The sequence below is a fragment of the Calonectris borealis genome, chromosome 2 (assembly GCF_964195595.1).
Source record: "Calonectris borealis chromosome 2, bCalBor7.hap1.2, whole genome shotgun sequence".
NCBI lineage: Eukaryota > Metazoa > Chordata > Aves > Procellariiformes > Procellariidae > Calonectris > Calonectris borealis.
This window is the reverse complement of record NC_134313.1, coordinates 123,671,773-123,690,291: the sequence shown is the minus strand read 5'-3', so window position 1 is coordinate 123,690,291 and position 18,519 is coordinate 123,671,773. Positions and strand designations below refer to the sequence as shown.

The following is an 18,519-nucleotide window of genomic DNA, read 5'->3' as shown; positions in this document are numbered from 1 at the left end:
CAGCAATCACTGGCCCCTGCCTTATAACACTATTCAGTGGTAGATATCAAAGCATTTCACAAAGTTATATGATAGTTATTACTATTATTACATATAGAGGGAAATTGAAGCATAGAGAGTAGCAGGTGAGAGGCAGCATTGGAAAAAAAGCACAACTAGACTCAATGGGCTACTTGATCTCAAGCGTGATACTGCGGTGTAAAGGATTGTGATATATTCCTAGAGCCCAAGTAAGTATGAAAATTTGAAGGTGAGCAGCGTTAAGTGACTCTTCTCCAGGGAAAAAAGGAATAGGTAGCTCAGCAGTTTTTGTAAGTGTAGTTATTTCTAAAGGTTATGTATTTCAAAGCTATTCTATTTGGAATTTATGAAGGCATCCGTAAAACAGCAACCTCCCAGGAGAATAGAACAGTAAATGAAAAATATGTAAACTTTCCAGAACTGGCAATGTAATACTTTATGGAGTTCATCTTCCTGCCCTCCCCTCCCCCACACCTCAGCATGATCCATTTGTGCTTCTTCAGACAGATTTGGAGTTACAGAAGTAATTTTCTAGCTGTCATTCTTTGCTTAGCATTTGCATTTCAAAATTTTTGTCACTGTTGCTATCTGAAAAAGAATACAGAAACAAAATCTCAGGAGTGCTTTTGTTTAAAAACATACAGGATTTGTATCATTGTTAAGATGGCTTGTAGTAATTAAAATTTGGCTGTGGTTCATAATATAGTGATACTGCAATGTTAGACTCTTCGGTACAATCTGACAGCAGCTCAGCAGACGAGTATTAAAATAGGTTCTTGCGCGCACACACACTGTTGTTGTAAGATACAAATTTATAATCTTCATTTAGGCTCTGCATTTGTTAGGAAGTGAAAACAGTGACTTGTAACCAGCAGTTATACAGCTTTTAAAATTAAGCAATTTGTTTCTTCTCTTCCAAAACAACAAAAAAAAAAGGCATTTTGATATGGTGAACAAACCCAGCGTGGGCATGCTGCACTGCAGCAGGCAGGGCTGATAGATATTAGTAGTAGTTGCACTGATTTAGGATCTTGCAACATCTTTATTTGTTCCAAAGCATTCTCAAGCGCAAATTATGAAGGTAGCGTTATACAAAGGCAAGGTAATGAAAGCAAAATTGTTTTATTATGTGCAGTGAAACACCTATCCTTTATCATTTGGAATGAGGAAGGATGAGTAAACAAAGTTATTCTAAACTCATGTTCAGTTATTGAAAACCATAGAAACACCAGAGGTTTGCCTTTGCAGTCCCTATGTTTGCATAATTAGGACCTCAATTAAACAAGAATTCCAAATCAAAGCTAAATTGCTAGAAAGGTGGCTCAAGAAAGAATTATTACATCGAAGGAGAAATGAAGAACTTTTGGAAGAATTGGGTTTTATTGAAAGTCTTGTACACTTGTGGGTAGCCATGAAGCTCAAATTTGCAGAAGGTATTAGTAGCGAATCACACAGAAGCTGTGAGGTCAGCACTGAAACAGATGGTGAAATCTGAGTGGCAAATGAAAGAGCAGAGAAAACAGCTTTGTAGTTATTGATGTGAGCGAACTCAAATTACAGGTGGAGATCATGCTTCAGTACATACAAAAATCATGAAACTTGTATCCTGAAACGCAGATATTTTTGGTGTCAGATACTGTGGTGGTATAAAGACAGGTACTGAGGAAGAGTGCCATATCTAGGGGAACTGTCAGGTAAAATACAGGTGTAGTTGTCCTTGCAAAAAGCACTTGAACTTTTAAATAAATTAATGTATAAGCACCTGCATTTCATTTCCCCTGTGTTATCAGTTCATTGAATCCATTTAAGGTTGATTTAGAGGAAGGCTATGTCACTACTATATTATCTGGAGTTTATCAAGTCTGCTGCCCACAGCTTAGCAACCAATGATTCCACTTAATTTGTGTTTTGCTGCAAGCTGAGCACTATAAGCACTGCTATAGAATTAAATTAAGATTTTAATAAGAATAATACATTGACAAATAAATTTTTTTTTCTATTTCAAGTGTTTCCTCTGAACATTCATGGAAGAGTAAAAGGATTTGAAAGCTACATTCAAGATAAACTTATGTAGTTTCTGTTACACAGAGAAATGCTGAAATTTCAAGAAACTGCTAAGCATGTCACTGTTGCCAGATTTAATTCTGCTTGCTCAGATGCTATGGTTGCACGAAGATACACTATTCAGAGGAAACTTGGCAATGGAAGCTTTGGAAGTGTATATCTGGTTTCTGACAGAAAAGCAAAACAAGGAGAAGAATTGTAAGTAAACCCTTCACATACTTTAGATAAAAATGTTTGGAACATATTTCTTGGATTGTAGATGTTTTCTTTGTATTTGTGTCTCACCTCTCAGCTTGGTGTTACATTGCAGCCTTAACTGTTCAACTTAGTGAGGACATAAGATAGGAGCAGACTTTATGCTGACTCAGCATTCCAATGGAATCTGTTTTTTTAAAAATAGTTTATCCGATACGTCTATCTTATTGTGCTTTTATCAAAGTCTTTTTTAATTTACTTGTGCAAGACAGAGTGGAGGTAGTTAGAAAATCTCAGACCCTCCTCTCCATAGTGATGTACACCTGTGAAGCTTTGTAACAAATAATAAGAACAGTAAAAATATATGTAACTTGCCTATTCCCCAGTGTCATACCTTGGACAAGTTACTAATATAAGATGTACGCTGTGAAAAAGACCCTTGTATTTACTCAGAACTGAGGTAAATTTTATCATTGTCCTGACAAGAAGCAGGGCAAAGGTATATGCCAGGTTTCACAAATTTGCTGCTTTTCTTTGTAACAAAATTGTTTGTTAAAGGCTTAAAGCATTATAATTTATAAGCTATCATTTCATAATTATGTTACTTTATAATATATGTGTATATAATACGATTGTATAGTTTATTTTCGAGGTCTTTGTATTTTATAAACAAACTCGGTTCTTGAACTTCTTTCTTAGAACACTTATGAAAGTGCTGGGCATTTGCTTTCTATCCCATGCTTATCCATGTTCATGAACACGATATTTTTGGTTTAAAAAACGTGGAAAAAGAGAATCCTTAGTCTTATCAAGTCCAGCTACTGCAGTATCTGGCTCTATAATGCCTCATTCGGTTATGCATGCCCATTAAAGCATGGAACATTTAAAGAGAGCATGAAAATGTCAGAATTTCTGAATGTATGTTAATGGACTTCCTTCTTAATTTCTGATGATTTCTTATTTATTTACTGTAGGTAAGTTTTTTGATAACACTTAATTGGATGCTTTCAGGAATTGATTCTGTGTCCTTGTAAGGACTCAGATAGCTGTAGGGGTCTCAAAAGAGACTGTGTTGTATTGATGTCTTATTTTTTTATAATTGAGTTGTCTAAATGAAACTGGGAAGGAATAGTTATAGAAATTCCAGTAAACACCTTTCCATTTGCTGTATACCTAACTGATAGCACTTTTTTCTAAAACTGCCAGCAAATCTTGATTTTTTTTTTTTTTTTTTTTTTTTTTACCTGCCTGAATTTGGACAGGTCTCATCAGTTTGGTTGATAAACCTTTTAGGATTCTGAAGCCACAAAGACAAAAGAACATTTTCAGAGTGTTGATATTTCTGTATGTGACTTTGAAGTTGGGTGCCTGGGTAATGCATTACTGGCTGGGCTTCCTGTGGTGTAGAACTGTGTTTGTCGGTTTGATACTTACACCAAGTGAAATTTAAATGTGAATGTTTTTGGTTTTATCCAATAAAATTTGTGAGGCTTTTTGTTTAAAGTCTGAAACATCTAATCAATGTGCTTTTCAGCCAGAAATACATTCTTCCTTTAAATATGGGGGTCTATTTGTCCTTATTGATGGACACATTAATAACCAATTATCATAGATAAAAGAGCTTTTTCCGATTCATTTATGCCTCACTTTTGTTACTTGTGACAATGTATTCTTGGCAATATTGCTTTAATAAATGTGCAGCCAAGACATAATTCTTTCACTTGTTTTCCTTCTACATCAATTTAGCTTCTCAGCTCCTTGGATTAGGGTTAGAGGCTACTAAGCTCTTAGCTTTTTCCAGCTGGCTCATAAGAATTTTGGATCTCTCTTACCCTTAGCTACAGTTTTCTACAAAAATGTTCTTTAACGAAGACTTTCATTAAAAACAATAGAAAATATTTTTCATTTTCTTTTTCTTTTAAAATAATTTATCATGCAAATAGGGTGACAGGAACTACCTGAGCTTATAAGACCCTTCAGAATTCAGCTATTACTGACCTCTTTCTTAGAATATTAACAGTATAGTGAAATGTGTGTCTTCACACATTTGCTGCTAGAGCACAAGCTGCCAAACCTCAAAAACAAGGAATGCGTGCTTTGCCTTTAAGTAGTTATTATCTCTACTTTTTTCCTTAAGAATTTTTCTTTGAGAACTTTAATTCTGAGTGACTGTGTTTTGAACAAACATTCACTGCCTGCAGCATTTCATGTCTGTGTTTTGTTAGGGATGAGGCTGAGTGTGTCCTCTGCCATCCTCAGGACAGAGGCTGAGTATCAAATGACATATTCTTTTTTTGTTTTATCAGTCTCTTTTTGTGACTACAGTATTTAACAAGCCAAAGTGCTAGTGTAATACTGTAGTTCATCCTTTCATCACTAGGGGGTACTTGCGTATCACAGTTATTCATTCCTTCTGAGCCTCAGATGTAGATTGACGAGCAGATTCCCCCAACTTTCTATCACTTATACGCTAATAGTTGACAAAAATACTGGCCCAGCTGAACATGAAGGCCCAGGTAGTATAATAGATAGAGTGACATAGACACTTTCTTTTGTTTAAAAATACTGGTTTCTTAAGGTGGTACAATATACTAGAAGTCACATTCTCAACACGACTTTCAAATCAGAAAATAATCTTTTGGAACTGTACTGGTTACTGCTTCTGTTACATTTTTCCATTGGGAAGTATATATATACTTTTGAATGAAAAATTAGTGGTTGTTTCTTGCTCTTTAAAAAGAATAATCTTAATACAGCTCTGAAAGCACGTTGGCAGATAAAAAAGAATTGAGATATTTAGGTACCAGATGACCTCAGCAGAATTAGAAGTCTATTTTTATTGTTTCAGAGATGATCTAGAACATGCTGAGACAAATGTTATATACAGCGTGAACTCAGCCACAGAGAGTTTCTTGAAAATTGCTGTAGTCTAAAGCACTGTGAAAGAGCATAGGAATAAATTATAAGAATACAAATTCCCAAGAAGAGTGACATCTTGGATATTGGTACAGAAGCTGTTCACGGATATCTTTTTCAATCTTCCGTTAGTGCAATGTCTACAGAATGAGTTAATGCAGAGACTAATGATGGTTATCATGTAATTTCATGTATGCTCAGCAAAGCTTTTGCATGATTTTAGAAATAGTTTTTGGGCATGCCTTGTACTTCGTTACCCCTCAAGGATCTTAGCTGTGGTGAGCAAAGTGTTATGCACAGAGTTGCTTCAGCTGGGAGGGAGAGAGGGTTGATTATTTGGGGGATGCCTCAAGTTAACGGACTTATTTCACATAAAACTCTCCACACAGAGCTGCTCAGGCCAGCAATGCCTGCCTCTCTTAGAAGTACATGCCAGCCTCATGCCGATCTCCAGTTCTGTGTATGGATGGGATCAGGATTACTGACTTTTTGAGATCGTACTAGATCAGAGACATCCAGTGTGATATGGTTGAGTTGCATACTCTATAAATAATAAGGTTATGAAGTACTACAAGAATAGTAGCATATGTAGGTCTCTTGCTATAAGTCCCTCTTAAGTGATGCATTGTACGACACATTCCTTGCCTGTTGCTTTAACTTCCTAATTTGTATTTTTTGTAAATTGTATTTTCTGGTAATTTTTTATGTTCGTGGTCCTGTGTGATTTCTATAATTTTGCCTTCTTTTTTTATTAGATGACTCTGAAAATCTTTCTCATTTTAATTTTGCATTCCACCCTGTCTCAACTAGAAAATTATGTACTGCTGTAAACAGCTGTCAGTTACAGACATAGCTAAACACTTGAATGTCTGAGCGAGGAAAATCCCGAGTCATACAATACATCTTCTTGTGCCGATGAACTCTGTTTTCCTTTAGAAAATAATAGTCGCAAGTCATTGCATATTCTTAAATATGCTTTCATAGGTTCTGCTCACATTTAAGTTTACTGAGCAATAGCTTCTCTGCTTGTATTGCTTGTGTTTTTGTGTATTATCCACAGTGGAGAGGGAGAAAACCAAACCAGTGATTAGTATTCTGGAGTGAAATGGTGCCACCATGGGGTTATTTCAGACTGGCTGTTAGACTTAAGGGTCACACTTACCTCATTCTGAGATACCTGCTTTGTGCAGACATGTGACGAATAACTTTTCCGAGTTTCATAATAATTTCCTAAGAAAAAAAGTGCAAGTTCTTGATTTTTAGATTTATGGCTAGGGAAGGTGACACTTGTCTTCCATGTTTGTGTAGAAAGTTATGCCATCCACTGTACATCATCTACAAGAGCTTTTGATCCTGTTGGATGATTCTCACCAAGTATGACAGAGGGTTAAACATCTCAAAGACAGAAGTTCCTGCAACTTATGTGAAATCAAACAGCAGAGTAGAGAACAAAATGAACGCCCTCGTAAAGAGAAAGGCCAGGACCTGGGAGACTCTTCACTATGAAAGAAGTTTCTCATGTACTAGACAATCCACACAGGAGAGAGAGCATCCATTTCCCCCAGTTTTGGAAGAAACTATGGTCAGAATTTATATCATCTTAGACCCTAAAGTCAGTTAAACACAAGAGACATATTTGTGTGAAAGCAAGCTTTGTAGTTCCAGTTTACACAGGATGGCTTGTTTTGTGTATTATTTGATATCTTCCCTGTTAGGTATTTGCAAATCTTCTTGTTTTGAGCCAGGTACTGTACATTCACTAAAATTGAGATTGAATTGCTTAATATTGACACTGTCTTTCCATTCTAGTGGTCTCTAAAATGATGTCTGGCAAATCTTTATTTCAAATTGCAAACTGATTTAGTGAATATGTAACTGGAGTCCAAATAAGGATTGGATGCTCCTGCAAATATTTGCTGTGGTTTTTAATCTTTTCCAGGGTTTGAACTGTATTTAGGCATGATAGATGGGGAGGCACATCACTAGTTGCCCATTAGTGGAGTTTCACAATTTTTTAGAGGCTCTGGGTTTGGCACTTTTAAGAAGTAAAAATGGTAGCTTTAATTTCGGAAAAAACTACTTCTTATGTGTGTTTGTTCATTTTCCTCTTTTTCTGTTGTAAAGTTGCACCAGTAATGAAGTTGGACCCAAGTGTCACTTTTTTTCTTTACATTTGTATAATTTAATGTTACTAGCAAAGGATAAACAGTGCTACTCAGTCACTTTTCTAGACCCATGTATGCCTGCTATGGAATACTGTCTATTAAGAATTTGCATGCAGTTAGCACCTTTACCATTCTGGGACCTGAAAGCACTCTTCAGAGCTGTGAAATATTTTTATCCAGTTTGCAAATGGGCAATAAACAGAGAGGTTAAACAGTTTGCCTGTGTTCATGTAGCAAGGCTGTGGAAAATAACTGGGCACTACTTGAGAAATCATTCCTTGATATCTTAATCTTGCCAAATATTAGCAGAACTTTTAGTTGCACTGTAGATGCTCGATCCTCATCTAGAGCCTAATATCATGGGGGTCAGTTCTATAGTTTGGAAACAAGCTGTTCTGTGCATGGCAGGAAGGAAGCCTAGTTTCCTGTAGACTTGCATCCCCTGTTCCCTTAACCTACCAAAGAAGCCCTGCTTTTTCACCACACATGTTATGACAACGTTCCTTTTTCTGGAATGTCCTCTGTTTTCTTTTACTTCCTCTAATCGTAGCTCCAGCTTCTCCCTTGTATCCCTCCAATATTTGTATTTTCCTTCTGTATTTCCTAATTAGTAGTTGCACGAGAGACAGGTCAAGCCATGGTGGTCCCTGAGCACATGCACAGGTGAGATGATTGGTATACATATTTTGGCCATTTGGTAGCTCAAACAATGTGTAACTTTTGAGATCCAGGGGCACTAAGGCTCTTGCACTTCATACTTAGATCATTAAATAAGGTGATCTTAAGATCTGTGAAACTGCCGCCCTTCTGACAGATTTGGTTGAAACTGGATGGTAACTCCCTAAGTTGAGTAGTGATTGCTAGACAGGCAATTTTTTCCTGAGTAGACAAGGCTACTAAATGTAGGACAATTGGAAAAATTTGGAAATGCTGGTGAGACAATTACACTATGACTTCTTCTGCAACTTTCCAGTGTACTTGGTATTTAATATCTACCTTCAGTTCTTTGCTAATATATAATATGTAAGTGCTTTGAAGCTTGTTAGATCTTATTCATAGGAAATTCAAGTCACACCCATGTGTGAATACAATGCCAATTTTGTTGGCAAAGTATCAGCAGCTCAGTAGTTATCAAGCCAGTACTGTCTTATAAAACACTACCATCTCCATGATCTACTCAAACGCAATCTCTAATGATAAAGAGAAGGAAGGCATTTCAATATTGTGTCTAGAAGATGGTTTATATGAATTTTTGTAAATGAAGTGTCAGTATAGCTTTTAATTTACTGGTACATTCAGAGAAAATTTACTTAAATTTACAGATCACCTTCAAAATGCAGGATGTCTGCAGGTGCATGTTTGTTTGTTTTTTTTCCAGATTCTTGAGTCGCATATGATTTTGAAAGTCTATCTCAATTTCTGAGGAGTTTGCTTTTGTTTCTAGACATCATGGACGTGGACCTACCCAAAATAATTAGACAACTTGGTTTGTAGAAAGAAAGTAGCAGGATTGTACCAGCATTTTTACAGCAAACAATGATATCCCTGCAGTCACTTCTATACAAGTACCTCTGAGCAGCTTATCAGTTAATTGCAACAGGTAATTATGGTTAAAGACAGTGTCTTTTATAGCAGAGATTTACGTTCAGCAGTAGTCTTGAAGGACAGTGCTATCACTTACAGATAATGAATGTCCTAATCAATTGTGCCAAGTGAAGCTCTGGGTTAAGTTTCACTAATTCATAACCATGCATGGGCAAGCAGCTGAAGTACACAGTAGGCAATAGGGACTTCTGGTTCATAAATATTCACAAGGTACTTATATGTCCCTGTGGTGGAAAGCACACGCTGAGAAGCGCCAAACTCCCTGGACTGCTCCTGTGTGTGGTAATTGTGGGGTGTCAGCTCAGCTTCTGCATCTGACTTGCATTAAACCATTAATCCAGACTCATGCTATGATTCCTTGGAAACTGTGCACTTAGCTGAATAATTTATCACATGACTTTCAATTATGTATGACTTCTTATAACAAAAGAAATCAAATCTAAAGGTGGAAGAGTCTTGTAACTTAGGAATATCCAAGCAACAATTAGCAGATTGCTGTATCATTAAATCCCTGTGTTTGCTGCCTGTTTGCTTCTCTGAAGGTATTCCAAGGGAATGGTCATTTGACAATGGATTGATTAAAACAGTAACAAATGACTCCCTGCCAGTTGTCAGGTGCGTGTTCATCTAATCTTTTCCTTTTTCTTCTCCCTCACTTAATAATAAAAACTAGAAATTAAAACTAGAATCCATCAGGTCATTTTAGATTTATGAACAGGTATTCATGATTTCTTTGGAAACTGAACAAAGGTGCATTTCCTATAGGACCTTCCGGATTGCTGCTTATTTTTGAATAAGCTTTTCTTAGTGAACCATCTGTTGCTTGGTTCAGTCAAGTGTGCCTCTGCTGCTTCATCTAAGGCTCAGGCTACCGTGTATCAGCTGAGCTGCCATCACTACTGAGGTGTACAGTCATTCTTGGCCCCAAATAAGAGATAACAAGAACATTGACAGAGAGATCTTGCTGATTTAGCTAGAGCCGTTTGAGAAGTTAGCCTTCTTGAGCTTTCCACTCGAATGGCTGAGCATGACTTTCATATTCTGTGGACAATGCTATGGGAGTCGAGACCTAGCTAAGTGTCAAAGTCCTTGCTGAAACCTCTGTAACAGTGGCTGATGCTCCTGTGCCTTAGTTTAAGAGTACACCTGCAAATGGAGGTTGCCACAGGGTGAAACTGTCAATGTTTTGTTTCAATTTTGGCAGGCAGTTGCAGCTATGGCCACAGTTGTTTCAGAGCATTTCCATTGCAGGCCAATACTGGTTCAGAGACCAGTTTGATAACCCCGGACTCATTCAAAAGCAGTTCTCACTGGAGACTGTGTGGGAAGGTGCTTTAGTCCGTACCTCCTACGTCCCTGTCAGTGCCCAGCTTTTCCTGCAGCCCAGCGTGGCACTGTGGGGCTCCTCACTGGCCTTTGGCACATGAAGTTAAGGATCTGCAGAGCTCCCTTGCAGTGGGAATGTGACAGTGCCAAAGTACAACACAGGTACAGAAGACAGGAGCTACTGCTAGAGCCTGCTACAGCTCTGCATTCCTCTCTCCAGTAAAGCTACGCTTATATGCAGCTACCACAAAGCTGTGGAAACACACACACACATGCATCTTCACAGACGAAGAATTTGTGCTAAGTTCTGCTAAAATTTGTAGAACAACAGAATTGATGGTTACAACATACGGGAATCCAAGAAATGGACCATCTCACCCTGGAACAATTTATTTAGAGCTTAGTGTATGAAAGTTTGGAAATTCCCTGTGCTGGATAAGTCTCTAGTGGGGACTGCAGAATAGCTTGGCATTGGAGCACAGATGTGAGATTTTACACTGCCCATGTTGGTGATGAATTTGGCAATTTAAAGCTACAGCCATGCTGCAGGCCTTTGCACAAGCAATTCCTTTGTTAAAATTTCTAGTTTCCTCATTTTAAAAAAATGTAAAACCTAATATTCTGTGGGTTCTTTGAAATCAAAGGGTGAGCACTCAGAACACCTTGGGACCTTTTGTTCAGCTGGTGTAACATAGGTGCTTGTGAAAATCCTCTGCAGCAATGTCTGATACAACTTTTACATCTACTCGGTCATCTTTTTGAGCTTTGGTGGTATTGTTATTGGGTTTTCTTTTTTTCTTTTACCCCTCTCCTTTTAGTATACTTTTCTTTGACTAAGTAGCCTACTTTTTCTTTTTCAGTGGGATTTGTCCATTTGACACTGGTGCATTCTAACTAGGTCTTTCATTTATGTGAGTGGGAGACAGAGATCCTTAAAGAAAATATTACTTGGGTTTACTCTAAATCTCATCCTCCACAGAGCTCATCCTCCTGGGAGCTCAGTGCTGCAGCACCCACTACATTGTGATCTTGTGTGCAGGCAGTGAGTGGTGCTGATGATTAAGTTCATCGTTTTTCGAAATGTTTACAAGCATTATTTTCAACATTGAGCGGAGAATTGTGCTTAAGGCATTGTTGGTAAATTACTGGTTCTTTGAGGTGCATGGCAGAGACCGAATTTAATGATTTTGTAGTTAAGCAAATGCCTTGAGATCACTTCTGTCTCACTTATTTTGTTGAAACTGATGTTTAGTCTTTATGCATTTGTAAGCTAGCTTCAGTAAGAGAATGGAGAGGTACAGTATTATTACTTTACATTGAACTGTGACCTCCTGCCTCAAAGATACAGTATGTTTTTGCAATATTTGACTATGCCTGTCTACTGTATCTTGTTGCAGTTTACGCTTGTTGGCAAGGTGTTTTCTCCTAAGTCTGCATCAAGGATGTTGTCATTCCTTCCATGCAGAACAAGCCTCCGGCTCTTTGTTGCATTCAGTACATTGTAATGAGAAAACTGCTGCAGTGAGTGGGATTTGGATTTGCTGGACAGTCAGTGTATTTTTCCTTCTTTTTTTTTCTGTTTTTTTTCGTTGTGCTTATGTGACACATTAGTAAACGTAATTCGTAGTTCACTGTTTCCCTTACATGCATGGTGTGCCCGTTGTGTGTTCTAAAATAACTTCTCAATGTTGCTGGGTAGTTGCTTCATTTTTTGAATTGCACGTTTCACTGATTTCTAAGACCACAGCATCATACTCAGGAGGGCTAGAAAGTATTAAAAGATTTTTATCTAACCATAGATGTTATACACAATTAATTTCCTCAGCATTGCTTGATTCCCTTTGCCTTTGATTGTAGACTATTTAGTAATATGCTTCTGTAAAGCTATAAACTGTGCTTTTATCTCTTTGTTCCCCTCTTTTTTTTTTTACCATGGACAATTCAATGCATATCAGAAATAAACATTGAAGGAGATACCTGCTGGAAAGAGACATGTAGGAAGAGTGACTTTTCTCATTAAAGTTGCAGCAATTAGTATTTAAATTACTTATGGGAATTAGTTCCACTGAAGGGACAATACTGTTGACATAAATATCCTTGCAACATTGAAAGGAACATAATTCTGCTTACAAATATATTTACATTCAGGAAAGAACCAGTTCAATTTTACATGAGGAAATGTTTTCGTTGAATTTTTACGGAATGTGTTCTTATAGCGATTTTTAGTGTGTTTGGTTTTCCTTGTCAACTTCCTGTTCTTCAAAATTGTCTGTTTTCTGTAAACTGATTCATATAGGTCAGGTGATATGGGGGTCTGTCTTCAAAATTTCTAATTGAAACTAATTTCAAAATTTAAATAATTCCTATACAAGGAAAATTCTTTTTGGCAGATGCTGTAGCCCAAGGCTGCAAGTTGAAGAAATGTAACATGGCAATTGTGAGATGTTTAATCATATTATAATGCTTGAAAACAAAATGCTGCATCCAAGCTTTAGTTTTCTAACGGTATCTCCTTTTTCTGAAAGGGAACATTAATTAGCAGAGAGCAATTAATAGTGAAATGTATCGAGTATGTGTAATGAAATCACAATGGAGAAATGCCTGGTTTAGATGATTTGATGTTTGATGGAATTAAGTCTTCAAAGGTACAGAGAATAAACAAATTATTTAGTCCTTGTCACATTTGTCTCTCAAATTCCATTTAGGTTAGTGGCAGTATGACGTTTAATTACATTCTTAAACAAGACTAGGCTGTAGAAAAAAGGATGAATGAACAGTAGATGGTGATAATGCAACATGTAGAGATAAAGTATTGCTAAAAAAAAAAAGTACATTCACAGGTATTTAGTCTGTACCCCATAATAATTTTAAATAATTTTCCTGAGTAGACACAAATTTCTTCAGTTCAATCACAGCCTATTAGTGTTTGATTTAGAGCTGAAAGGTATGAATAGACTATAAATGTAATTATATTTTATTTTTTCGTATCTGTCAAGGAAAAAATTCTGGGTTTCAAAAACATGGTTTTAGAGAAAAATTCTTCCTTTATTAATCAATGTCCACTTTTATTTTGTAATTTTTAATCAATGTAGATGACAACCCAAAATGTCCCAAAGAATTATTCAAAATAAATACATTTGAATGTCTAAATAAATAATGTTAATGGGTGCTTTTGTGCAGTAGTAATATGGCTTCTTCTGTTCTGTGGAGGATAACACAAGTACTCTGCTTTGGTTTATAGTTATTGATTTTTTCCCAATGTTGGCACATATTGTTGACCAAAAATAATTTGAAGTATGCCCCTTTGTATATATGAGATTTTGCTCAGTGCAGAAGAAAACGATATAAGCTGTATTCCTTGAAGCTAATTTATTTCAACAGTGTTCTCTTTCATGATCTTGTCCCAGAAAATATATTCTCATTTCTTTGGGATACTAATTAGGAACTGTTACTTTTCAAATAACCATAAACTGTTTACATCATGAGCTGAACTGTTCAGTGTTAGTGCATATGTTAGAGCATTTGAAAATTAGGCATCTCGAAAAATGTTTGTAGGTGCTATAATTGTGACTTGCTGATGGAAATGAAAAGTGAATCATCCATTTCACTTGTAAATTTATGAAATCTCATCACTATTCAAAGATATTTAAGCACTGTTAAATTCTTTAAAGTGCTTATTCAGAAAATGAAATTATATTTAATCCATTTAAGGACATTACAGTGCTCATATAGCAATTGAATTCTTAGTGGTTAACTCAGGGATTGTCATAGAATCATTTAGGTTGGAAAAGACCTGCAAGATCATCGAGTCCAACCATTCACCTAACATTGCCAAGTTACCACTACACCATGTCTCTACAGGTCTTCTAAATACCTCCAGGGATGGTGACTCAACCACTTCCCTGGGCAGCCTGTTCCAATGCTTGAAAACCCTTTCAGTGAAGAAATTTTTCCTAATATCCAATCTAAACCTCCCCTGGTGCAACTTGAGGCCATTTCCTCTTGTCCTATCATTTGTTACTCGGGAGAAGAGACCGACACCCACCTCGCTCCAGCCTCCTTTCAGGTAGTTGTACAGTCATAAGCTCTCCCCGCCTTGTAGAGAGTCAAAAGAGGAGCCCCCTTTACGCTAGGCTAAACAACCCCAGTTCCCTCAGTCGCTCCTCATTAAGACTTGTGCTCTAGACCCTTCACCAGCTTCGTTGCCCTTCTCTGGACACGCTCCAGCACCTCAATGTCTTTCTTGTAGTGGTGCGGCCTCACCAGTGCCGAAGTCAGGGGGACGATCACATCCCTAGTCCTGCTGGCCACACTATTTTTGACGCAAGCCAGGATGCCGTTGGCCTTCTTGGCCGCCTGGGCACACTGCTGGCTCATGTTCAGCCAGCTGTTGACCAACACCCCCAGGTCCTTTTCTTCTGGGCAGCTTTCCAGCCACTCTTCCCCAAGCCTGGAGCATTGCATGGGGTGGTTGTGACCCAAGTGCAGGACCCGGCACTTGGCCTTGTTGACCCTTATACAATTGGCTTCAGCCCATCGATCCAGCCTGTCCAGGTCCCTCTGCAGAACCTTCCTACCCTCAAGCAGATCAACACTCCTGCCCAGCTCGGTGTCATCTGCAAAAATTTGTTCTGGATGTTTATGAATGTTCATGAATAGCATGAATAGGCTATTTTGGAGGATAGTAAAAAAAAAAAAAAAATTGACGATTGTTTTGGTTTTACTAATAAATTAGTAGCATTCATGGGAATGACAAAAGAAGCCCAGCATTTGATTTAAGGAATTGTGGAGCAATACTTAGGTGTGAAATGTGTTTATGGCTGGAGTAATAAATCAGTAACGGCCATGGGAATGATAAAAGGAGCCCAATATTTGATTTAAGAAGTTGTCTAGTAATGCTTAGGTTTGAAATGTTTTGGCTAATGAGTAAACATATATATGTAAGTAGGAATAGCAACCAGCACTCATTGTTTGTTTTTCATTGGAAGTGTGGTAATCTTCTTCATTTTCCCACAGAAATCAAGTGCTCTTCATTTACTGTGTTTCTTTCCTTAACAAAAACCAAGCACTCATTGTAGGTAGGACTGATTTGTGTATGCTGACTTTTTGCATTTCATGGTCTCACCAGCTCCTTTTTTCCTTAACAGATGAATGAATGTCTTTAAATTATCTGAGCATGCAGATACTGGTGCTCCAAATATAATGGATAAAATGTAAAGAATGATTCTTTTAATTTCTGATACTAAGCTGTAAACTGCAGGAAAGCCAGTCACTGACACGAGGCAGAGAAACCTGGTAAGATTATTAGTAACAGGATAGCTGTATGTATAATGGGTAAGGATTAGATGGAAATTACGATGGAATTAGAAGAGCAACCTAAGTGAGGGAAGAAGATTCCAGGCAATAGGGTGCCATATAAAATCAGTAGAATATCTTAATTGCAAATAAAAGCTGGATGTGCAAATGTGCAAACGTGAGAGGTCTGAGGGGAAATGTGAGGAAATTTAATGCCTGACGGCGGGCAAGTATCTTTGCATGAGGAGTACCTCGTGCACAGTGGAATGTCAAATCAAAGGGAATCTGTAATATCTGGATGTAAACTGTACAGAAAGGACAGTTAAAGTTGGGGACAGGCAGGACTATATATAAAAAATGAGATTCTAGTAATATATTTTTGGTGTGGAAGCTATCAACAGAAATCTAAAATTATGATTTTAGAACTACGCTGTCGGCTGTAACGTGCAAATCTCATCAACTGTGCGATATTCTAGAAAGCAACTGACTGTGAGAAGCAGTAATGATGGTTGACTTCATCTTGTCTGTATGCAGATGGTGTCCTTGTTACTGAATTTCCCAAACAGTTTTAATACGGTGGAAGCTGTTGTGCAGACAGGACTTGTGCATGAGGGTTCATCATTTTGGTTCCCATTTGTAGTATCATACCTTCTCCATTTGCCATTTGATAAATAGAATTTAAGATGCCATTAATTAGACAGACACTCCTTTTATTTTATTGTTTATGACCAATTTCGGATCCAATTGCAGATGAGGTGATAAATTTTTACAGAGTTGCAGGTGGTCCTCGTACTGAGGAGTTACCGGGGTGAAGAGGTAGTCCTACAAAGGCCAGAGTGGATAGAAATACAATACACAGTTATGGGTTATACCACAACTCTCCATATTGAATTCAGGATGACTTGGAAATACAAACTATATGGAATGATAAATTCCCAGCTTTGCACACTGGTTGCCTGCTAGCAGGTCTTGCTAATGTCAGGCTGCAATTAACTGAATGACTGCCTGTGTAAAATGAAGTTTCTATTTAATTAAAACTTTCAAATTTTGATCATATATTCCTACAGCACACCCTCACTGTGGTAGTTTGACCTATTTATTCTTGACATTAAAAGAGTTCTATTTCTTTTACTTCGTTATAAGCAAGCAAATGTACCTAGTTAATAATTCATGTTGCAGTTTACTCAATAAACAGAGTGCATTTTGAGAAAGACTGTCGTCTTTTAAGAATTGCATCTGATCCAATAAACCAAATTATATAATAATAAAGTATGTCATCAATGTAAACAAATACCAGATGGGTTGTAAAACATTTAATTTTAGATCAGTGCGAATAGACTGAGATAAACACTGCTGTGGCATATTGTCAGTCACTAGTAAAGCTCAAAAAGCATTCTCACTGGGTGTCCGTATCCTGGAGGATTCCACCTTCGTGCTTGTTTTTCTCTTGTTATAAGTCTTGCTCTATTTATCCCCATTTGCTCCACATTATTGCGCTTTCAGACACGGTGTGCTGGCCTGGCTGTATTTCAAAGCGTGACGATGCAAGCCAGCAAGGTTTTGCTGATGAAAGCCAGAAGGTCTTCCCGGGGAAGGTCTGTGAGCCCGCAGAGGCGTGGGCACTGCGGAGGCAGGGCAGCTGCTTTTTGTATCGTGGGGAGTGGGATTCTCTCTCATGTTATTTTCCGACCCTGGGGGGGTGGATGCTGTTACCTGTACCAGACCCAGCTTCCTCCAGGATGGATGTAAATAGTGACAGCCAGCACTTTTTACTCTTAAGAGCCAAACGCATTCACTACATGAGTCTTTCAGTTGTGGCCAGTTCAAGATCAAGTTTGAAGTCTTTGCGCTATTCAATTGCAAGGCTAGGGTTTTTCTCCACACAGTTAAAATCTTTAGTTCTGTATTTAAGTTTAAGATATCTGCTAGCACTTCTGTAACAAAGTTTTCTAGTTGTGTGTTCACTGACATTTTATCTTATCTTTAGGGATATGGCTAAATTATGAGCAGTGATAACTTTTCATTATAAGCCAACCTTAAAATGCAGGTTGGATCATATAAACAGAAACACTTGGTCTCCTTTGAAGTGTAGAGCTGGGCTCTCTTGGAAGAGGGGAAAATGCAGTCAGGATGGTTTAGCTAAGAAAAGTTTGTTGTTTTCTTATAATTATTAACTTTTTTTTTGATAGGCAGAAAGACTATCAGCTTATGGATCTATCGGCCTATTTGACATCACCAGGGATGCCAAATCTGAGTTATCTTAGGAGTCCTGTAAATCACAAAGTGCCCATTTTAGCTGCCTGTTAGGGGAGAAGTTACTTGTGTAAATACTGAAATGGGGTAGAGTAAATTTAAGCACTCTAAGTGCTTTATATATTGAAAAGTATAGTTAATTTACATAGAAGAAATTCTGACTGAAGACTTTGAGCTTCATTGTTTTTCTTCTAAAGTTATCAGAAAAGAGACTATTCTTCATTTTCTCTGTGAGACTTCTGAGACCCTGACATAACTTCTTTGTCAATACTTAATCAATGTAGAGTTTTTTAAATTTATATTTTTAAGCACATTTACCAAACTAGATATCAAAAGCTTTGCAGAAAGTATGAAGTCCGGTTGTCATCTTAAACTCAGTAAAATCAAACCTTATCTACATACAGAAACAGTACACACGTATACCAGTGGCATGCAGATGCGCTTAATCTCGATTGCATCACAAAAGTTTTCTTTCTAGATGCAAATGACTTCCAGTTCTGGATATGAATTAGCATTGTGTTGCAGAAAACCAATACCTTATTTACAGAAGTACATTTTCGTGATTTGTTCTTCTGGGAATGAATTTTAATAAGAAAAAGACCTGTCGTCTTGTCTGACATCTGATGACAGCATCAAAATCACTGGGTGACTAAGATGACAAGCTATCCCTACACATCAA

At 37.5% G+C, this 18,519-nt stretch overlaps 1 protein-coding gene across 2 annotated transcripts in view; it reads left to right on the top strand.

The window, feature by feature from the left end:
• The window catches only part of NEK11 (NIMA related kinase 11), a 101,413-nt gene that overhangs the window by 1,674 nt on the left and 81,220 nt on the right, over positions 1 to 18,519 (top strand). For both annotated transcript variants that reach the window (XM_075143295.1, XM_075143294.1), the window contains exon 2: positions 2,028 to 2,283. In XM_075143295.1, coding sequence (XP_074999396.1) covers positions 2,114 to 2,283 — 170 coding nt within the window. In that variant the 5' untranslated portion in view covers positions 2,028 to 2,113. The remainder of the gene's footprint in view (positions 1 to 2,027; positions 2,284 to 18,519) is intronic.